At 32.9% G+C, this 23871-nt stretch overlaps 2 protein-coding genes across 3 annotated transcripts; one reads left to right on the top strand and one right to left on the bottom strand.

Moving 5' to 3' along the window:
* Positions 1-3322: 3322 nt before the first annotated feature.
* On the bottom strand, positions 3323-11320 carry LOC148628709 (uncharacterized). Its single transcript, XM_088592932.1, has 9 exons — positions 11152-11320; positions 8214-9312; positions 7632-7927; positions 6948-7145; positions 6313-6401; positions 5644-5906; positions 4892-5151; positions 4540-4626; positions 3323-3915 (listed from the first exon to the last, which is right to left on the bottom strand). The coding sequence occupies exons 1-9, from the start codon at positions 11318-11320 to the stop codon at positions 3824-3826; spliced, it is 2553 nt and encodes an 850-aa protein (XP_088449058.1). The 3' UTR covers positions 3323-3823.
* A 218-nt stretch (positions 11321-11538) lies between these two features.
* Positions 11539-18785, top strand: LOC148628710 (uncharacterized). Of its 2 annotated transcripts, XM_088592916.1 has the most exons (6): positions 11683-11872; positions 12521-14185; positions 15726-15814; positions 16195-16354; positions 17462-17667; positions 18035-18785. In XM_088592916.1, the coding sequence occupies exons 1-6, from the start codon at positions 11683-11685 to the stop codon at positions 18278-18280; spliced, it is 2556 nt and encodes an 851-aa protein (XP_088449042.1). In that variant the 3' UTR covers positions 18281-18785. The 2 variants fall into 2 exon arrangements, with proteins under 2 accessions (XP_088449049.1, XP_088449042.1); XM_088592923.1 differs by lacking the exon at positions 12521-14185 and having other exon boundaries at positions 11539-11872.
* Positions 18786-23871: the final 5086 nt, after the last annotated feature.

The raw sequence follows: 23871 nt of genomic DNA on the forward strand, positions 1-23871 counted from the left end.
TTATTACTTTGTTGTGTATTATTACTTTGATATTGTTGAGAAATAATTGATATATGTTTTCATAAACAGTTCAAACAATAATTGATTGACACTTTATTAACTCCGGTTCTTGCATACCACTTATACTAGTCATAGACAAAAACTCAAAAAATTTTTCTAACAATATTTTATTTGTTTAATGTCAAATAGATAATCATAAATAATAGGCAGATATGTACTGATTAATATGAAAGTATTGTTGACGCCGGGTCCATGAAAATCTAGACATAGGAGAAAGACTTGTACAAATTAATATTATAACTTTTCCCTTTATCCAAGAGGTACCCTTTTTTACTTTGACCTACTAGCCTTCAGTTTTAGAAACTAATTTTATTTCGAGTGTTATCTTCGACCACAAACCCATTTAGGTTAATAAATATGTATCATGGAATGAAAAATTCTTTACTAGTTAGAAATAATGTCCCTAATTGAAAACAAATACTCTATAAAGCAGTTTTGCCTTTGATTTATGCAATACATATAAGTCGTAATTCAAATAATTTAGCGAATTTATAAAACACGTTGTGATTTTCACCATTTCTATCAACAGCATCCCACAACAGGTGCAGAATAAAAGAAAACCATCTTTGGAATATTATAATATTGAAATGTTTAAGATGGCGGTAGAACTTTTAAGACTTGGGACTGTCGTTGAATCCTGATAGGTCAGCCTATACAGCATTCAGCCTAAAGACAATGTCTATCATTTATCCTTGTTTCCGTTGGAAAGTATTGAAAGTTACCGTAAAATTTGACAAAAAGTATCTAACAATTACAAAAACGCATATATAAAATACAAAATAATGTTTTTTTCATGGAAGCTGAACTAGGTGTTTACAGTACTTAAAGAATGATAAACATGCCATTTTTAAAACATAATAATACCAGAAATATCAGCCTACTCAACAGAATAGAAAATGCGTGTAAGTCGTTAAAAACTTAAGTAGCAGGCCTTATAAATTAGACAGGTGCTGATTCATGCATGAAAAAAAACCACAAAATCCACTTTTATGTAGTAGTCATTGTAAGAATCATGCATATTCTGTTTTATGTGATACATGCACAAAAAGGCTACACATTTTTACTTTTGTTATTTAATTGCTTTGTATGTCTATAAGATTAAATGTTTAACTATTAATTTCAATCTGTCTTCTCTTAAGAGATAATCCACACTGAAAATCCAACAATTTCTATTGTATTTTAGTATCATTTACAGAGTTTTCTCTATTAATTTAAAATTCTTCGGTGCCTTATATATACAATTTTTATCTCCTAAAATCATGGGTTATATGAAAAGCTACGTTTTACATTCTGTTTACTATAAAATTTAAAACATTTTATCAAAATAAAAATATATAGGCTTTCCAACTATAAATCACATTTTGCACGATTCTTATCTGGAGTGCTACTTATTTCATATTCAGAAACAGTTACATACTGTATAAGCAGCATCGGGTTTTTTTCGGTTTTAGGATAAAAAATTGTGAAATTATCATTTTGCTAAATTATCGGCTATTATTTGGTTGATTAAAGTGGGAAATAATTGAAAGAATTTTATTTCCAAAATACAGAACAGTGAATTAGAAAATAGTATACTTCCTTACAATTACTGAGTATGATGATCGAATATAGCATCGGTTGGTCGTTTGGCTTTCTGTGCCATAGGTAGTGTCTGGATTATATATGTATTGGTACTTTAATTGGTGTCTCTAATAATATATGTTTATCAATTTTGTCAAATGTTTATATTTAACAATGCGAGTTTTATCTGATCTGTACATAAGGGTCATTCATCAAGTAAAGTTTAAGTAGCACTCCAGCTAAGAACCATGCAAAATGTGATTCACGGATGAAAAGCCTACATATTTTTATTTTTGATATTTTGTTTAAATTGCCATAGTAAACAGAAATTAACATTCCGTTTCTATATAACCCGTCTTCTTAGGAGAAAAAAAAATATATAGAATACACTGTAGATTTCAAAATGAAGGGAGATAACTCCGTGTATGACACTCAAATATAATGAAATTTATTGGTTTTTCAATGCTGATTATCTGCTAAGAACAGACAGATAGTAATGAATAATTACACATTTCATAAGATAGACCCATAAAACAACTTAATTACACAAATATGTAGCCTTTTCTGAGGTGTATCATATTTTTCAGATTTTGCATGATTCTTACAAGGATTACTACTATATAGCAAAATAAAGTACTGATATTTAGACAATAGTCAAATGGAAAGTCCGTATTACAAATAGCTATATCAAGGTAAAAACCGGAAAGTTTCAAACAACCGCACTGATTCTGACTTACACCAGGCATTTCTGATTGGAATTGTTGTTTAACTAGTTTTTAAAGCGCGCTAAACATCCCGCTTCTATTAGGATGTTGTTTCTGATCTGTTGCAATACAATTAGGCAGCATAAAATAAAGTAAAATCAGTATTCAAAACAGTACGATAGACATTTTGATTATATTATGAAAATTCATCGTTTATAATCTCGTCGTCAGAAACAGAATACATTTAATTTCTAAATAAGATCTGAATATCGGCAATGAAACTTTTTCAGGCATTCCATGAGACGTAGTTTTAATAACCTAAAAGCATATCCACTGGGACATTATGACGCATTAAACATTGAAATAAGGGCTACAAGTTTTGTCATATCTAAAACAACTGATAAAATATATACACCTTATATATTGGGGAGCTGGTATATTACTGCAAATGAAAGGGAAATATATATTTGTAAAAAAAAACATTTAGTTAAAACTTAATAGTCTGTATATGTATTTTTTTTTCAATTTTGCAAACCAATAACTCCCTAATGGATGCCAAAATGTGTTAAACACTTTTGACAACAGGCTTACAATTGGTGAAGCATCGAATTATTGATAAAATATGATACAAACATCCCCTCTGGACCCCTTGAAAATATCTAGCAATGGGCTTAAAGTATAACCCAAACTTGCACTTCAAATGTTCGTTTTGCAAATAATTTAACTTTTTGCTTTTCTTTTCATCTTTCTATTCCATCATAAATACTTAGTTAATACGTGTAGTATTAAAATAATGATATTGTTTGTGATCTGACTAATTTATAAATCATAAAATGGAATTATCGCGACATTGTAGAACCGATTGTAAAGTGAAGGGAATAGAAAGTCAATCAAGTTTTAGGTCATGATAGAAAGACCAAGGGTAATTTATGAACATGAAAAAAATCTCACAAGTCCCTTACCTCAAGACTTCATAAATGCCTTTGTCAAAAGAAACAAACAGCTAAAAATTTTATTGATGCATTTTTGAAACCCGTACAAAAATAAGCAATTAAAAGATGTTCAGTATGGTACTATTTGCTGGTATATAACTTGGAAAAATACCTCATTAAAAAACTACCATTTTAACAAAAAAAAAAGATCATCACCATTTGTCTTCTGAAAACAATTACCGGTAAAGTAAATAAATTATAATTATCAATCATTGATCCACCACATTATGTAAATGAATAATTGGTCACATAGAGAAATAATAAATTAGAATTATAGTCGTATTAAATAACTCTTTTAAGGAGGTAGACCTAGGGTAAGGGACATAACTCATGAAGTCAGTGATATGTTTGTACCATATTCAATTTCACCATAGCCTATCAAACTTTCATTTGAAACCGAATGAAATCAGTCCAGGTTACTTTGATGCCTATATGATATTGAAAATGCTGAATACAAACGTTCCAACGATTTTTATAAGTTGTGTCCCATACCCAAGGTCTACGTCCTTAAGGTGAATTAACTTCAAGTTTTGCTTCTTCAAAAATTGCATCAACCTTTTCTTGTGGAACGCAACCAATTCTAAAATAGCTTATTACTCCTGAAATATAATAATAATATTTCAATTAGAAATATTAATATAACAACAAAAACAAAAGCAAAGTTGTAAAATATATATACAAATGTCTTAACATAAGGATTGCTATTGCTAATTTTCAAATGTTTTAGTTATACTATTTGTTGGCATCCAGGAGTAATAGAGGTATTTGTTGTTACATGGAATGTCAGTATGACTAGTTTTGAAAATTTAATTGAATGTCATTGACCACTTCTGAAATTTCTTGTGCAAATGGGAGACGAGGGTGGACATCAGTTTTATCAGAACGAATTTAATTCATACGAGTATACACAGATTGTTTTCTTGTGTGAATCGTGTGAAATGCCTCTTAGTAACATTGTCAATAGTCATGATACAAATTGGCAGTAGATTATTTTCAAACGAGTATGTTATTCAAGGAACAGCGTAACAGTTGTTAAAAGCATGAACAAAAACTGTCTAGAAAGAATGTAAGCGTTCCTCTAGGACTGTTGCAACCATGCCCAAGTTCGAAGTTTTGATTTACAACTTGTTTACTTGTATGTGTCTTGAAATGTTTTAAATATCTGCTTATGGAGGTTAGGCTTTAGTCTGCTACAATGTATTCAATATGAATTAAAAAATTACCTTTATCTATATCTAAACAATTTACAACAGTAGAAGGTTTTAATTCCCTGGATTCATCATCGCACACTACACCTGCCAGTTTTTTACCTAAAATATAACATAATCTCTCTTAAATCATGCTTACAGAAAAAAAAGTGACTAGATGGTCTATTCTATGTTTTTATTTTCCTTTTTTGTTAAGTGTGTGTGTGTGTTGTTTTTTTTTTTTTTTTTTTTTTTTTGTCTTTTTGGAAGTTGTTTTGATTGTTTTGTGATTGGTTTTTTATGTTTAATGTGTTTTCTGTTTGCTTCCGATATGATGTGGTCAGAATCAGCTGAAAAGGTTCAAGATTTTATTCCCATATTTACTAACCAAGTCCAGATAATACCATATCATGATGTAAACTGTCCGGTTCACCACTAGGATTAGCAGAGGTTATGGCTAAAGGTCCAGTTACACTGGTAAGATATGACAAAACAGCAGAATCTGGAACTCGTATAGCGACGCTATCTTTTTTACCAATGAGGTCGTAGGAATTGCCGACACCGAGTCGCTTCAGCCACTCCCCTTTCCTTACAGTGCATGTTATACCGCCTGGATAGCACATGTCCATAAATTTCCAAAGTAAAGGACTGAAATATAGGGAAAATAATGTTTTCGTTAACATGAGAAGGACTTTGGTATTTTTTTGTTTTTTGGAAAATCTTCCCACGTCATTATATTTCTAATAATATGTGAAGTATACGTGTGTTTTGAAAGACTGGAAATATTTTTTTCTTGTCGTTTTGAGACTCTTCAATCAAGCGGTGTTTTATAGCACGAAGATGAAGAACACCGCCCTTTTTGTATGGATTAGAAAGTCAAGAAAACCAAGCTTAATCACAAGTTCTATGTGTGTGTGTTGTTATTTCATATTTTTTGTTGCGTGTGTCTATTTCTTATGTCCAGTCGTTTTCCATGGGTTATGTTCTTTTTGGTTACTGTTCTAATGTTGCATCCTTTATTTCCTCTTCTTCATTTTAACCTAGCTTATTTCTATTCTAACTCAGAGCAACAATATTAGAGTAATTTTATTTTGTTGTAGATATTTTCTTCATCAAAAGTACCCATACAACATCTCTCACCTAAAATCAGGATTTGCAGTTCTAAGTTGATCCAAACTTGATATACATAGACAAATAGGTTTTTCTGGTGGTCTCCCTTTGATATGATAAATTGCATTTACACTTTCTGGATGTTTGCAGGATGCCCCAATAGCATATACAGTGTCTGTAGGAATACCAACAACCTTCCCCTCATCTAGAAGTTTGGCACAGGCATGGAGCCCCGAAGCTTTTCTCGATGGGAAAACTGAACACGGTAAAGGTATCTTTTCTGGTTCTTGGAACTTTAATTTTAATGAAAAAAATTATTATACTAAGAGGTTAAAAAACAACTTGTGAACGGTGATCGAAAAATTTGATATATTTATACATGTAACAGTATAATTTCATCCAACCTTCTATATTAACTCTGAATGAACTATAAATGTGTTCATTCAATCACGGACTAAAATGATTTAATACTTGAAATGCTGTACAGCATCATACTTTCTTTTACTTCGAGAATAACCATCTGCTCTTTCAATGTATGTGGATTTTACGAGTTTAATGGCCTATATCTAACAATTCTGAGTACATCTTTTTAAGACTATGATGAACCTCCTTTAATCTTGACAAATATCAATTTGCTGAAAATCGGATATTCAAATAATTTAACACCCAACTACAAACGTCGCTTTGAATAATACATACCTGAAGAAACGCTGTCCCGACTGGCAAAACGTAATAACCTACAACAACTTTGATGAGGACGGACAACAAACTATATAGGCAAAGACATCCTGAAAGGAAGAAAGGACAAACATTTATTCACCAACTCGTGGATCGTAATGGTGTATCAATTTGCATCATGAAAACTGATTTTTTTCAACGAGTCAAAGTTTTCCTTTCCTCTTTCGTCTACACCGTAATTGACTTTTTATAAGCAACTCGGTGGGTGTTTCTAGAAAAGCAGACGACGCTTACCCTACCGGTGCACCTGGTCCATGCTCCTATTTTTTAGCGGAGGCCGAGTTGTTCATTTACTTTTGTTACTTTGTATGCATTATTTTGGTTGTTTTATGTTCTTTGTTGTGTTTGTCTGTTTTCTGTTTTCCATAGCCCTGAATTACATTCTTTTGATTTACCCTAGAATCTTGGTACCTTTGATTAATCTACCATAGCTACATGTCCAAAAAGTAAAAAATGATTCTTTGGTGCTACCTTTTTGGAGATTTTTATTTTTGCAGAAACAAAATAATATTCTATAATAGATATATTCACAAAGTAAAACGAAAATAATGAGTCATTCTTTTGACCATTCCAACAGAATAACTAAATAACCTTACCTACTAATATTGTTACCACTAACGTCATGAAAGTTACATTCACATGGAAAGCCGTCAGTACACACGTTATACAGTTGATGAGAATCAGAAATGACGTCAAAACCAAAACTTTAGAGAACGTGAAAGACATGGTGAAACTTATTACTTGTAATGACATAGCACCTATAGATGCAGTTTTCAATGAAACTGAGTCAATGCCTAAAAAAGAGAAAATGTAATGTGATATATGACATGTCATGTATGTGTCATAAAGACTTGGATGTACAAAACGTGTTGGGCTTATCTGTATGTAGTCTTATATCAAGACAAACAAGTCTCAAGCTGAGCAATTCTTAAACCCTTTCTCAACTCACAGTTGATAATCAATCAAACAGTCAAGAATAGCTCATTTTTTTATTTTTTTTCAAAATTGGATGTTGTATGGAACTACGTATTGGTGTAATCATTGCAAATTACAGAGCAAAGACCCACCTAATGCAGTGGCATTTGGAATAGTAGCACTAATGCAGGTATCCGACACACATTTTTTAAACAGTAGTATGTTTTTAAATGTATTAAATGGATATCTCCGAGGCATAATAACTTTAAAGTCTAATCTACATGCTACAATAAACTATTTTATTTTCAAACAATGATGCGTAACACTCTTGTCATATATTACACACTAGTGAAGTTATAACATACCCCTTATTCCGTTCAATGACCACGTCATCCATATACCAGCAGAAACCAGTGCATTAAATGTTCTTGCCAAACTTCCCGATGAATAAGCCAAGCGGGCGGAGAACAAATTGACAAGGACTCCGGCAGTAAGAAGTAGGGGTATCGCCTTTCCAATTCCAGTCAAATCGTACGGCGATAGAGATAAAGCTGCAACGGCATTGGCTATGAAGAAAAGTCCATCTGTGATAAGTATTGTGAATTCATTTTCCTTGCCTTCTTTTACATTAAGATTCATGTTTTCTTTGGATGCATCACCTCTGAAAATTATACCGAAAACAATAATGACAGGATATAAATGGTACAGGCAACCAAAATTATCATTTCTATGTAACAAATGTGTTATCCTAATTGCAAACCTTGATATCACGAGATATGAAGCTCTGATATGGATATGATAAAATTTCTAAGCTATATATCAGATGAGATCATTTTCCGTAATGTCTAACGATTGTTTGCAATATAAAATGTATTGTGTATCTTTGACTTATAATTTAATATGGATCATTTTTATAAGTTCGTTTCTGTGTCCTAATCTGTACGTACCGTATAATAGATGAAAGAAACGTCTTGACTTTTACAGCACTAACTACTTCTGGACCTATAAATACAATCGGCTTCTCGGCTATTGAATTAAGAAGGGAAGCAACGCTCAGATATGCGATTATGCTGACATTTACACCTGCCAACACCCCAAATGTGTAGTTAGAAACAAAAATTGGAATATGTTCAATAGATAATACTACAGTTAAGAGTAATACGATATTGTAAATAAAAACTATAAGGTTTTGTGTCATTGATGTTAGAGTTAAAAAAAGCACCACTAAAAATATACCCAAAAACCCAAAGTATTCTAAATCGTTCTCTGTAGTCTCTATAATCGTATTAGTTACTCGGAGAAGTGGTGAAAATGTCTTTGAAGTCCAAAATATGAAATATACGACAAACTGAAATGCATTAAACGGATCATTTCGCAAAAATGAATAGTAACTTGCAAATATTTGGCAAAATATTCCACAGGTTACCGCTGGCATGGCAACCCGGAAATCTGTAAAGTATCCGAGATGATAAAAGCTCAGTAGTACTGCTGGAACTATTGTACCTATGTATCCCATACCCATTGGTTCTGCGTATTTTGTATTCTTCTTAGATTCGTTTTTCTTTTTTGATGCAGTTTTTGTTTTGAATAGTAAAGGATCAATGGGGGCATTTCCAAAACCAGGTAGAATGTACCGTTGACTTACACCTTTTGTTGTCATGACAACAACTGCATAAGTTGCTGCCAAGACAATGACGAGTTCAAATGCCGCTGCTATGTATTTTCCCCAATTATGGTACAGTCCAACGGATTCAAATATCAATGTAAGCAACATAGTCAAAAGTACGGGTGGCATTATATAGTTCACAAACAATGAACACACGAGCAAGATAGACGTAACTATCATATACCCGATTAAACCAGCAAAGACTGCTCCAGAAAAGTTTGAAAATTTTGATGATGTCGATATAATATTTATCACCCCCTGATTTGACCAAAGAGCGGCAAACACAATGAATGCACTTCCTGTTAGGTGGTCGTTTCTTCGGTATGACATGAAACCACATGTTAATTGTATGAGCCCTCCGATGAGAATCAGATGAACTCCTGAAACAAAGTTAAGGAATATTGTATAAAATTGTGTTCAACAAAAGAACATTAGTCTCGAAATAAAATAAATATGGTTTTGTATTCATGCTTTATTTCAAAATTGTATAATAAGTGACTTACATTTAAGACCCTAATTCCATCTTACTGACTCAGAGATGCATGTAAATATATTGGTGTTAGTGTAGCTTCTAAGAAACATATATCCGTTTCAAAGAGAGAAAATCTTTCGAATTATTTTTATTTTATCTTTGTATTTCGAATATGCTTCTTACACCAAACAAAATAATAATCGAGAAAACATGTATCTGGTACACTCAACAGACGAAAATATTTCACATTATTTTAAATTTTTAAAAATCACATCTAGAATACAATCAACGGAAGCCAATTATTTTTTCGGTATAATTCTAACGACTTCTCATCGTACTATTTCGAGAAGCCTTTCTTGTTACAACGAGATATTAAGAATTTAACACCTGCATGAGGGAAAGATAGGGATGATCAAACACCCGAGGGTAAAATGTAATAGTCCCTAACGAGGTTCTGTATCTTATTATATCTTACCCAAGGATGTCTGATATTTTTCTCACTTCGAGTTTATATTCCGATTGAATGTTTGAATTTAAATGTCCTACAATTAACAGCTGATTATGAAATATCTATGTGGCCATTGATACGTAATGACCAGATGTAAAAATATAGGTCACTTCAAAACATAAACAAACTGCAAGAATCATGCGGCGGTTATTTTCGATAATGTTTTAAAAGACATTTTAAAAGAAAATATTTGTGAGATGTGATCAGGCCAATTCTTTTACGGAAAAGTGCATGTTGTGGGTGAGATCAGGAAATCTTGCCCAGCTAAAAATAAGAATTGTCTTCTCTCTTGAGAAATATCATTTGCTATGACTCATTCACTTCGTAATTATTTTAAATGGTTTAGTCTCAAAGTATTATCAGATAAATTGAAAAGAGCTGTTTAAGATATTTTTTTTCCTTTTGTCGATGTTCGATATTTTGTCATTGAAAATAAACCGTAAACTTGATAACGTCGAGATTTTCATGGTTTCAACTTTCTTTTCAATCGCTAAAATTTTTTGGAAATCGTTATCGGTTTTATAATTATTTAAAAGTTAGAAAAATCTGAGACTCTACATCCAGCTTATGAAAAAAGACGATATACGAAGATTACTTTTGTTGAATAGAATTTGACATGCATCAGCTAAAATTTCAAAATAAATGCAGATAATCGTTAATTTAATATGCTCGTAGATCAAATAAAATGAAATAATTTAACACACTTTATTGTATCATTTTTCATGGAACTTAACCGATGAATTGATATTTAATTGAAGATGACATGTAGAAACATTACATACACGTTAGAAAGATATACTCAACAAAGTTGTTATAACGATATTATTCAGTAAGCATAATGAATTATTTTCGTTAACAAATGTTCATGATTTGTTAACGTTTGTAACGAATTGTTAATTTGTTTCAACGAGGCTTTTAACTTTATTTCCCATATTGAGCGCAATATGTAGATAATATAACCACTGAAAACATTCGTTTAGAAAGTATTATTCAATTTCCCCGGGTCCTCATGTATTCTCTATTTGAATAATCAATTAGATATAAAGGATTTTGCGGTTGATTGTCAGAAAATGTTCCATTTTTAACTAGACATTTTAAACATTTATATGGGCGAGGCGATGCACCGATACTGATGGTTTCATTAAAATATACGACATTTTCCAAACGTTAACAGTTTAAAGAAAGGTTCTTCCAATCAAAAACATGGTTTTATTTATTCAAAACATGATGGTGTCTTACCTGAAAATATTTTTGACGATTCTGACACGGATGATTGAATAATATTATCAATAGCAACCGTTAAAGCCGAAATAATGTTGCATGTCAATCCTAGTGCTCCTGGTTCGGCGTAAAGTATTGAAGCGAACGGTGTAGACCGTCCACTGTCAGTGTTTTGTTCAAATATCATTTTCCATTTATCGGTACATTTAAATCATGTTCAACTCGATTTAAACTATAGAAGCACAACTGTATCCTTAAGGTAATATAAGTAAAATGAAATTTATTACTACTGCTGAAATGTATTTCAGATGTGTTTATTTTTAAGTTTATAAATTTTATATCATCAACAGATCCGGAAACAAAAAAAACATCCAATCGAATGACTTGCTAAAGATAAAGAAATTTCGAAGCACTTGGAGAGAAGGAAGTGTGAATGACAGCATATCAACGTCCTACTGTTCAGAGAAATTGGGAATCCCGTCTTTATCATCAAACTTAAAAATAGACGTGATAAAACGCAAACCATCAAGCTACTAGGCAGTAAATATCATGTCAACTATTCGAGCACCATCAGCTGTGGCTATGTCAACCTTCCGAGAGTCGTCGGCTATGGCGGCGACGTTTCTGTCAGTCAGTATAACTTCTATTCTTACCGGTATAAATTCGTTCGGAGGTGTTGTACCAGAAGGTCCTTTTGGCATTTCCCTCATTCTGCTGTCGTGTTCGACTCTTCTTACAGGTAGATACATTTAAATGAAAACATCACTTCTTGGTGCTGTTTAAAATGTTTTAGTCGTATATTCAGAAATAACGTGTAATAATAGCTTATTATTTGTTTTGTTTATTTTATTTGTTTTAATTTTGCTTTTTCATAAATCGTATTTTATTATCAAGATTCGATACTATACATTTATTGAACAAAATAAACCTCTTTAGCAATTTACATATAATCATCGGTTTTCGGTTCAGTATTTTTTTTACATTCCATTAACATTAACTATGAAATTTGTTTGTTTTGTTTCGAATTCTAGTTTGAATGAAATGTAAAATGCAAAACAAAATACAGGTATTTACCCATTGATCCCTAGGTGTGTACTCGAGCATATAAATATTCTGAATCAACAATTATAGCAAGTTGATCGTATATACTTATCCTACTTGTGGTTTATATTTAACATACGTTTTAGCATGACCTCGTTTATTCATCTTTTCTCTTACAAATATAAGTGACTTAATCTTAAAGTTTGAAAAAAAGGATTTCTTTATTGAGAATTCGGTCAAATAGAAAATACTTCTTTAAATTAAAGTATATTGTCAGATTTGTGGATATTTGACATTCATTATTCAAATTTTGCCTGATTCTTTATTGGACGTATTCCTTTTTTAGGTGGCACTCCCCTGTTTTCTGGTCGATCTTCACTAAATTCATTGCTGCTATTGTTAACGACAGTATGGATGTCGCTTGGTTCAACAAAACTATGGACAGCAATTAAGAGACGAAATGGCGGTGAGGTACCTGACAATAACAAACATTTGCTACCCGGATATGTGGCGTGTCTAAGTGTTGTGTTGGTGTTTTTGTTTTTGTCACTCTGTAATAAGAAATTTAAAGCTTTGTCTCTGTTGTCAGCGGTTTGTATTGTACTTTTTATTTTTGAGATAGTTGGAATCTGGAAGACTTGGTTTTTAATAGGTCCTGTTTTAATAGTTCTCATCCTAATTCTAAGTTTTTATTGGCTTTCAAACTCTTTAGCAGGAATATGTTGGCAGAACAAAGTTGACAGCATTGATAGTGTAACTCAAAATTTTCAGTCAAGTGAATCTGAACTACTTTTGTATGCGACATCTTCAGTTTCATATTCAGCATTCGGTTGGCAAGTTACAACATTATCTAAAGACACACAATTTGCTTTCTCTTGGCCTCTCTCTGCAGGAATATGCCAACTTGCTTTAGGTGTTTTCTTTTTGCGCAGATATGATGCCGTGAAAGGAGTGCATTCTCTGTTATTTGGGATACTCTGGATTGCCTTTGGTACTAATCTTTGGCTTGAAGATTATTTAAGCGAATCTTTATTTTTACCAGTTCCTGTTTGTGTTATTGTGTTCACTCTCCTTCTTTTATTATTCGTTCTAAATTTCCGCCTAGAAGTTTTTAGATCATTCAGTTATCTCATTTTGTGTTTAATGGTTCTTTCTTTGACTCTCTTTGGAGATAAAGACATTTTCTCTGGAATTGTTGGTATACTTGGTTTTGTAAGTTCGCTGTATGGAGTTGCGGCTCACTTAACTCGGCTACTAGAATTTCGATTTTTATTACCTTTAGGACAAAACGTCTTTGAGACAGGACTGTATTCTAGAGTAAGATGTTGCGACTCAAAGATACGTCCGTCTGATCAGGCAAGTACAGTATTTCCTTCTGATATGATGTTGGGATTTTCTAAATATGTCGATGTCCAATGCTTAAGCTTCCTGTTGAATGCTGTTGCTACTATTGTCATTATTCCTGAGTCATCTGAACACTCCATTCATGCACTGCCATTCTGTCTTGGTTTTGGAGGAGTACTTCAAACTGTTGTTGGTTACATAGCTTTTTCTAGGGGTCTTACTTTTGAGAGTTGTTGTAATTTTGTTTTTGCATCCTTCTGGTCTATTTGGGGTACAAGTCGCATTCTTGACCTTTCCAACTCAGGTATTTCGACACAGTCTGGTTGCATCTCATTTTTGTTCATAAGTCTTGTCCTCGGAGGTTTATCTACCACAATCAATGTTTTATGGTTTTGTACATCTATTTCCTTTACCCTTGTGGTTATATCGTTTCTTGTTTCTGGTCTTGTTGATAGTAGTAGCGTACGGCTGTTCCACGTTGTCGTTACCAGCATTTTTGCTGTGGTACAAATTTATGGGTTCTTGTCTACCTTTATCACAAACATGTTGGGCCAGGAAATTTTACCAACAGGAAAACCTTTCATCACTTTTAGCCATTTGCGATCTTCTGTGGACAAGATTGTTTTATCTGATGCAAGAAAAGCTTCTGGAGTTCGACAAATAGCAGGTATTGTGTACTAAAGGTTCAGCATTATCTTCCGATAAATATGGACTGAATTAACCACAAATTAACCTCCGACTACAAACATATATGTGTTCCTAGAGAACTTTAAAAAACAAAGCATGTCCTACATATTAGACAGTTATATTTATTGTATGTTAAATTAGATAAAAAAAAATTGACCTGACTTTTGCTATGTTGTTTTTAAAATCTGCAGAAGATTACAGAATACAAAAAATACCTGATATTCACTAGATGTGGTCCACTTAATTACAAAGTTCAATACATCTGTTGTGAATAGTTAACTATTCTCCTTATTTTAAACTGACCAGCATGTCAATTTGAACAAAGTTCACATTTGATATACGGTGAATATCTCAAAACATTCGCTCAACTTAGTTTGTTTTGGCCCTCTTTGTATTCTCTGCAAAATCATGTTAAGATTTTAATATTTTTACAGAAAATTAAATTTGATTTTAATTATCAAGGTCTAGCCATGTTTTGCCTTATTCCCAACTGCACGGGTTTGTCTGTAGTTATTGTGATGCAATAAAGCACATAAATATCAAAAGATGATGGTAAACCTTAAAGTACTTAATGATTGAACCTTGAATTCAGGAATGCGATGAGAGTGTAAGAAATCTATAACGTTTACAAATTTGTAAAACTCATGAGGCTATTTCGGATATTTAAAATGTTGTCACAGATATGGTATATAAATTGCCTTTTGTTTTGTTGATTGCGTTACATGATACAGTTAAAAACAACACTGATGATATAATCTTGTTACCAAAGAACTTCCATGCTGACCGATATTTCAAGGGCGGTTTTCTATTATAAAATCGTCACATACTGCATTTTCAAATAACAATTATGCAATACGGATTTACGTTTCCGATAGGCGAAAGAACGCGACTCGTGTACCTTTTATGTATAGATTAGGTCGATTTTCGTCTTTTATGAATAGTTTTGTCCATCATTGAAGACTGCGTGGTGACATGTAGAAGTTAAATTGTTCGTTGCTTGGACTTCAGTGGATGGCGATTTCATTCGCAATCACACCACATCTCCTACTTTTATAGTTTGTATTTTTACCAGAATCGGGCTTACGGTTTGTTTTATAATTATCAAGAAGGGTAATTACTGAACTGCTGAAATCCAGGCAGTAGTGAAAAATAATAGTCAAATGAAATTCCGTATAACAAATGGTAATTTAAGGGTAAAAACCGGAAGGTTGGAAACTATCGCAATGGTCCTGACTTGATACAGGCATTTCAAAATGAAAAGCTGGGTTAAACCAGTTTTTAGGGGAATCCGAGTCTCTCATTTGCTTTTGTTACTTTGCATGTATGATTTTAGTTACTTTATGTTCTTTGTTGTGTATGTCTGTTTTCAATGTCTGGTCTTTGTCCCTGGATTACATTCTTTTGATTACCGCTATAACCTTGGTTCCCTTGATTACTCTTTATAGTTCACTAAACCTCCCGCTTCCATTACGGTTCATTATTTCCGGTATATTTCTTAACTTCTGTTTACCTCTTTACAGAGTTGCTGAACAGTGGTAAAATCTGTGGTGTTCCGTCAGATACAGTTTACGTTCTAGTTGCTGCCTGTAATCAGCCTGCTGCAGTTGAGGTATAATTTATTGGTTAGACCTTATAAAATATGTATAGTGAAAAGAGAAATTGATGGAAGATTTTAACCCTATGAGGAACAAGGAAATCGTGAAATCTTTGCGTTCTTTGGCACTTATTGTTACGTTTTTGGTAAGTTTCTCTGCGCACGCAATTATCATGTAAATATTTCTTTCAAGTTGCTACATTTCGATTGTATGCTGGTTTCATCTAAGTCTTTTTAGTAGACAAATCAATTTCGTTTATTTTTTAAAGGGATTTTATTTTATTTTCATACAAAAACCCAACAAATATTACCTTTCAAATATCATATCCAGTATTAACTAGGTAACGAATCATATTTTTCAATCAAACTGATAAAGATGACTTTTTTTTTTCAAGCGTGCGTATAAATGTAAAAATTCAGCAGAGGACCGGCCAATGTCCATTTGGATATCAAGCTTAGATCAAATTAAAACTGCAAAGAAAGAAATCGGAACTATTTTGTGGGAATTTCTACAAGAGTTATGGCCATCAAATATTAGTGTAGTACTAAATAGAGGTGAGATTGTCTTCAAATAATGCGACAATAGGGTATGTAAGTCTCGTCATGTGACCCCGTGATTTCACGAGAATGGGTCCTAGTCTACCATTCAAAAGCATGGAGATTAGTCATTTAGAGAGCATTGAGTTCAGTGTGAAGGGCAAAACATCTTTTTTTTGTAAAACAAATATCGATAAAAATGACAAAAATCTATTTCTACATGATAAAGGTATTAAGAAAAAACATAGAATAGAAGATTTTGCATTGTTATACAGCGTTTAGAGTACCAGGAAGTAAACAATTATATGCAGACCGGTCTTCGGTTTTCAATACGTTCTACGTCGGAAATTCCGGTAAATAAAAAAAGAAAACCAGAACGAGACTTGCATACCCTATACAGATTTAAAGGTGATTTGTTTTACAGTGAAACCTGTCTAAACCAGAGCACTTTTAAAATTTAATTTTTTTATCAAATTAGACAGGTGTTCGGTTAACAAAGGCTCAAAATACATTTTTTTTTAAATCTTAAAAGTGTATGGTTAAGACAGATTCTCAATAATTAGTTTTGACAGGTTTCACTGAGATAACGAGTTAATTATACAATGTTTCGTGCTTTCCAAATCTGTTCTTCACATTAACATAAAGACCTTTCCGTAGTCATTCAAATAAGTAAGCAGGTTTCACTATATCGAAAGAAATTATTTTTTATCTTTTTCATCGTGAAGATAAGGACTATATGAATTTTGATAATGCCACTCAATCATCAGTGATGGCACACCTTTAAGGGAAAGTGACATTTTCAGATTCTACCGATTTTGTTTTATACTTTGAATTATTAAATGGCAGGCACTGATTCAAATAGTTACTTTTTTGCACTTGAAATATACAATGGATCACTCTATCCGTTTTCTTTTTTACAACACGACAATACAAATCATGCAAAACTATTTTGATGTATGGGAAATTGCATTTAATTGTATCATATCTACCTTTAATTAAGCCATAAACATTTTAATTTTTATCCGCTCACTGAAAAAGTTTTAAATTGAGAAATGCCCTTCTCTGGAATATGACATCGTTACAGTAACCTATAAGAAACTCCAGCCTCTATTTCATTTATTTTAGGTGCTTGGGTGGGCTCCCTCGGACTGGGAGATTCCTGTAAGTATGTCGGAAAACCCGATAGTGTTGCAATACGAATTCCAGACTGCAGTATTATCTGTCACTTGATTGATCAAACAGGGCCGATAGTAGTGACCTCTGCCAACCCAACAGGGGAGGCCGATACTACACATCATTGGCAGGTGCTTGCAAAGCTAGGAAACAAGAATGTAAGCATTTGTTTTGCTGAATCTTTATTATATATATATATATTTTAATTCTTGATAAGGAATGTAAGAATTTTCCGTATGGACCTACTCGGTGGTTCTATTTCCCGTATGGACTTACATACACTTTTTCGATTTTGAACAACTGTGTTAACATTTTTGACGATAAAATCATTCTTTTAATGGCGATTTTACGTTAGATTGAAAGTTTGACGGTTTATCTTGTAGTTATTTTGGAGGTTGTTTCATTGATATTTCCCACATCTTTACATCACTAATGCAAAGTATACATTTACGTAATTCAGTGTGTTAAAGAATATCTTTTATTAAAATTCTTTAATTTAATTATTTTGACTTTCAATTTTCATAGTGTGACGGTGTACTTTGTGATGGACCGTCACCAGAAAATGCTGCATCGACTGTAGTAGATTGTAGAAAAGCTTCTGAAGGGAAATTGACATTCTTCAGGATCGGCCTGAGCCCGAAGTCAAAGGTTGAGGAAATTCTAGATAAAGTGCTGCAAAAACACAAACCTACCTCAGACAATGCGTCTGATAGTGGCGTTTCAACAAAATCTAGACAAAGTGAAGACAAAGACCAATCTTCAAAGATGTAGATTTAATGGCAATAATAATCTACCGTTAAATATACAAGGGAGGCTGTTACAAGAATGCACACATTGTGTTCATGATAATTTGCCCGATAATGTTTTAATGCATATATGACAGATTTGATAATAGCTGGGGCTAGCAGCATGCTAAATATAGATTATAATTGACTTTGTTGCTTATAATACTACAATTGTACCAGTTTGGTTTAAGGCAACCTTTGTTTTAACTTTTATGTTCTTGCTTTATGTGTATGATAGTTATTCATGTTCTCTTTGTGTAATTTTATTTTGTATTTTGGATCTAGTTTCAAATATCCATGCCTGTTTCATATGACAGTGATTATTTGTCTAGAAGAAATGTTTTTGTGCTACCTTTAGAAAAGAACTTCAATATCAGTTGATATTGATCGGAGAACATAATTACCGGAAGGCTACGACCGTAAAATGTTTCAAAACTACATGTTACTTACAATATTGAAGAGGTGCTCACAAAATAAAACCGAATAACAAATATTTGATTTATTAACAAGATAATGGGACTGTACTGAAGTATTCAACGCTTATTCCTTTAAGTAGTCATGGTTTGAAAGACAAAGGCAGACTTTGACAGAAAACTGTAACAGCATATTTGATTAAAAAGCTACTATAAGAAATTATATATTAAGACTGAACTTTCGGAAAATTCAAGTAGTTACAAATTTATAAAGATGCAGGGGAAAACATTAGGAAAGGCAAATAGTATGAACTGGGTAAACTAACCCTAAATATGCTGTATTTTAAACCAATATCATGATCAAATTAAATATCTAAAATGTAATAACGAAAAATAAACTATTTCTTTAGTAATGAAGAACAAATAAGAATCAGAAATAGATTAGACATAAGTTACTATAATTAGTGATCATTTTCTCTCACGTTAATCTAGGATGTATTATCAGAACGTGATGTATTTGAACGTACCGATATCTGAATGTATAAGTATTCACAAATTCAACAACACCAAATAAAGTTAATCAATAATGTGATAAAAGGAACTATACATTGAAAAGATATGCATGATTTGCAAGTATTAAAAAGCAAATTTGGCGATGTCAATTTCTTAAGTAATGATAATAAAACGATAAATAAAAGTCTGGGTTGTCCAAAACTATAAAAATCGACGCGAAGGAGGTTGAAAATTTAAATTCCAGTTACAGACAGTTTCTTAAATCGCATTCACTCTGTCAAGCGTACTAAACTACTTGACCAAGTCAGCTGTATGAATATCAACCGTGTATCCGCTGCTAATCAAATAGAACAAAGGCCAGGGATAACGACTTATAAGGGTAACAACAAAATTAAAAAAAAGAACAGTAATCCGATTTATAATCAAGTCCAAAATAAATCTTGCAAAATAGATATAACACCAACTGAGCAGCTGGTACCGTACATGTCCTGACTTGGTACAAGCATTTCAAACGAAATTGTGGATTTTACAGCGCGCTAAACTTCCCCCTTCCATTGCAGCGTCAATATACCTGTGGTGATTAAAAAGCATTTGCATGTTATTGTCTTACTCGGTAAATCAGCGGTCACATCAGCACAAAAAAAAAAAGATATAGTCACTAAATTGATAATGTTATGTCTGACAATATGTTCAATTTTAACATTATCAGGGCCTTTCTTAAAAAGTCACAAAACTAATTCCCTTATTGCCCCACAATCGGGATGTTCGTTCTTTTCTAGATACATCGATATTACAACATTGATTGTTGATAAAAAGTCTAGAAGTTCATTTAAGCTTCCTAGTTAAATATCAATTTCTTTTTCCTAGATAAGACAGGACTTTCCAACTTTAATGAACCGGGATGTTTTCTTAGAGGGAACACTATGACTCATTGTTTGAATGGTCTGGCTTATTTTTGATATAACACATAATCATGAAAGGTAGTTAAGAACCGCACAAAGCTGGGTTTCCCGTTTTTCTTTATTCTTCGAATAGAGAGTGCACGAACCGAAACTTAATTCTTTGGGTATTTCGTAGGTAAATTAAACAATGTATCCCACCTACTTTATCCTTAAGAAATTATATTTTAAATACATTGAATGTTTCAAACTAAAAATAGTCATGCAATAAAAGAAAAAGAAACACACACAAAATGACAATTAGATTAACACGGTAATGTTAAATAATTTAAACTTAAAGAAAATAAGTCGGAAATGTATATCTATAACACCTGTCCATAACACTAATCCGACAAACCGTATTCACCGGCTAAAAACTGGGTTTACCGATCAAGAAGTATGAAAGGGGAATCAAAAGAACCAGGATTCGAACGACAATAAAAAACATAATCCAATGATGTCGACTAGACAATGGAAATAGACATGATTTACAAGGAACATGAAACAAATCAGAAACAAAAACATAAAGGTAAATAAGTAACCTGGACTCCACTATAAACTGGGAAAGCGTCCATTGCTTTTCTAGGAACACCCGCAGAGGTCCTCATAGAATGTCACGTCCGGGGTAGAATAAAGAGGGAAAGTTAAAGTATGACATGGTGACCCATTCGGTTCTCATGGTAGAGATAGATACACCATAACGATCAATTGGTTCATGATGACAACCATAAAGCTTTTGTAGTGATGATTTGCTGCAACATAACCCCGTTGCAGGGCCTTGTTGCAAGTACGGACAAAACTTTCGGCAAGTTGTGATAAGAAAACTTCATGAGAAGGCTAAATGGATGTTGCCAAAAATGAAAGGGAAGTTGGCGATACTGAATGAAAATCATCTCATATGTAGTATAGTTTAGTCATGAGCTTTCCTTTCCATCGATCTTTTTAAGAAAGTCAAGATATAAGGCTGACTTAACAGCGTCTGTGGTGTCCTTTATCTCAAGTTCTATTTGGGAAATGCAATGTATAAAATTCCATAATTCAAAGTCAAAAAGTCATCTATGTAGCGATAACTGAGATCAGATGATCTCAGTTTCCGCTACATAGATGACTTTTTGACAGGAGTAAGGTTAAACTGAGTATGGCGAGTAGTAGTATTAAAACTGAAAATGCTATTATATTCCGATGATAATCTAGCATTGAGAGCTTCCAGATGATCTTGAATCGATACCACTACGAGAGTAGCAAGTGTCGTGGAAGACTGAAGACACTCTTTAACAGCGTTAAGTATGGAAGTTAATAGTTTCGAAAGTGGCTTGGTAGTATATTTTGTAGATCCAATTTTAAAGCGTTGTTTTTTTTTTTGTTTTTTTTTATTATTTTTTTTTTTATTAAATCTGGTGGAATTTGGAATCCGATACGCAATTGTCTCCTTGCTATTCTATCTGAACCAAAGGAATCCACAGTCCCCTTGCTGTTCTGTTTAAACCAAAATAACCCCATTCCCCTTGCTGTTCTGTCTGAACCAAACTAACAAACAGTCTCCTTGCTGTTCTGTCTAAACCAAACTTACAAAAAATCCCCTTGCTGTTCTGTCAAAACCAAACTAACAAACGGTCCACTTGCTGTTCTGTCTAAACCAAACTTACAAAAAATCCCCTTGCTGTTCTGTCAAAACCAAACTAACAAACGGTCCACTTGCTGTTCTGTCTACACCAAACGAAGCCACAGTCCCCTTTGCTACCCTGTCTAAACCGAATTAACCCACAGTCCTTTGGTTGTTCTGTCTTAACCGAACTAACCAACGGGTTTATATAGGTTTCACTGTATATACTATTAGAAATTTACAAATCCGCTTGCTGTTCTGTCTAAATCAAACGAATCTACAGTCCCCTTGCTGTTTTGCTTGTCTGTCTAACCGAACTAACCCACAGTCCCCTTGCTGTTTTGTCTAAACCAAACAAACCCACAGAACTCTTTGCTCCTCTGTCTAAACCGAACTAACCCACAGTCCCCTTTGCTGTTCTGTCAAAACCGAACTAACCCACAGTCCTCTTTGCTTCTCTGTCTAAACCAAACTAACCCATAGTCCCTTTGCTTCTCTGTCTAAACCAAACTAACTCACAGTCCAGTCCCCTTTGCTGTTTTGTTAAAACCAAACTAACCCATAGTCCACTTTGCTTCTCTGTCTAACCAAACTAACTCATAGTCCCCTTTGCTGTTATGTCAAAACCGAACTAACCCGCAGTCCCCTTTGCTTCTCTGTCTAAACCAAACTAACCCATAGTCACCTTTGCTTCTCTGTCTAAACCAAACTAACCCATAGTCCCCTTTTGCTGTTCTGTCTAAATCGAACGAACCCACAGTCCCCTTGCTGTTCGGGTTTACATAGGTTTCACTGTATATACTATTAGAAATTTACAAATCTCATATTAGCGTGGGCTAATGAAAAGACAATAATTATCACTTTTGTTCATTTTAATAGATTTTGCACAATAAAGCAAGTTTATCGAAATCTTATGATGTCGCGTGCCATTGATAATATTTAAACATAAAATTTTAAATTATAAAAAAAAATATGTCTATAAGAAAAAGTTCAATATTCATAATACTTTTTTTAGAGAAGTTCAAAATGTCAGTGGTTTCATCTCATCTGTTCTGATCTGTTTAACATGACTTTACCCTTGAATGATATTTTTCTATCTTTCGTATTCAAAAATGTCCGTCAAATATTGGAAGTAATTATGACGCCATCAGATTTAATGAAGATGACGTCACATACTAACAATTTGTAGTAGCATTACTAGATATTTTGCGCGACAAAAGAGTTCAGAAACTAAAAACATTAAAATGATCAAAAATGCAATTATTAAGTAGCATTTGTAATAATAGTTATTTCCAATTTTTGAACTGACAATATTTTGTGGAGTATCTCACGCGTGTATGTGCTTCGCTGTTTTCCTTCTTTTTATTATTACTACAGTCGATCATAGATTTGTCCTTACAATATTTTAAATTTCCTAATTTTTGTACCGTTTAGAACAAATGACATGCAAAAATCTATATAATAATTACTATCCACTTCAGAAGTTTTACCAAACGCTCCCCCGTATACTTGTACACCTATCTGGCTGATAATCTGTCGAGTCATACTTTAAAATAGTATACGTCTATTTTACGACAGTTAAAGGCATATATCATGCCAATCTTTATACAGATGCAGCGTTCCATGATTTCTATTTTACTAAACGTTTCAGACTTGCCATTTGATTTTTTTCATCAACAATAATGTAAACACTTTCCAAATATAAAAAATGGTGATATGTACATGTATCTTTGATCTAAAATATCGTTCACTTCAGATTTAATAGCCTTGATAAATCTTTTATGAAAGTTGTTTGTATCGGATTATGATTTTATCATAAATGTACGATACATAAGTTTTAGTATACGGGGATGAACATTTTTTTATACAAGGTGACATGGGAAAGAAATATTTTATTTTGTAAGTAACCATTTGTTGTAAAATTGGAGGAAATCTAATGACAATTCAATCTATACCCAAATATCACATCCGAGAAAACCTAGTCAGAAAAAAAGTAAAAACTTCCCTTTTAAAAAAGGTGATACCTTAAATAAATGAGAAAACTGGAATTCACAACAAAAAAGTAAACAAACGGGGAACACAAACCATGTGTCCCTGTTAAAGTAATGTT

This window comes from Perna viridis, chromosome 1 (genome assembly GCF_037379345.1).
Source record: "Perna viridis isolate PV_CMFRI_1.1 ecotype Kerala chromosome 1, ASM3737934v1, whole genome shotgun sequence".
Classification (NCBI taxonomy): domain Eukaryota; kingdom Metazoa; phylum Mollusca; class Bivalvia; order Mytilida; family Mytilidae; genus Perna; species Perna viridis.

Excerpts from the sequence above, each read along its gene's own strand:
- LOC148628709 (XM_088592932.1), bottom strand. The coding sequence starts at position 11,320 with ATGATATTTGAACAAAACACTGACAGTGGACGGTCTACACCGTTCGCT. Across the intron at positions 7,928-8,213 it reads TTTCTTTCATCTATTATACG|AGGTGATGCATCCAAAGAAA; the intron begins GTACGTACAGAT and ends TATAATTTTCAG. Across the intron at positions 4,627-4,891 it reads TATGGTATTATCTGGACTTG|GTAAAAAACTGGCAGGTGTA; the intron begins GTTAGTAAATAT and ends GTTATATTTTAG.
- LOC148628710 (XM_088592916.1), top strand. The coding sequence starts at position 11,683 with ATGTCAACTATTCGAGCACCATCAGCTGTGGCTATGTCAACCTTCCGA. Across the intron at positions 16,355-17,461 it reads TAGTGTAGTACTAAATAGAG|GTGCTTGGGTGGGCTCCCTC; the intron begins GTGAGATTGTCT and ends CATTTATTTTAG. Across the intron at positions 17,668-18,034 it reads CAAAGCTAGGAAACAAGAAT|TGTGACGGTGTACTTTGTGA; the intron begins GTAAGCATTTGT and ends CAATTTTCATAG.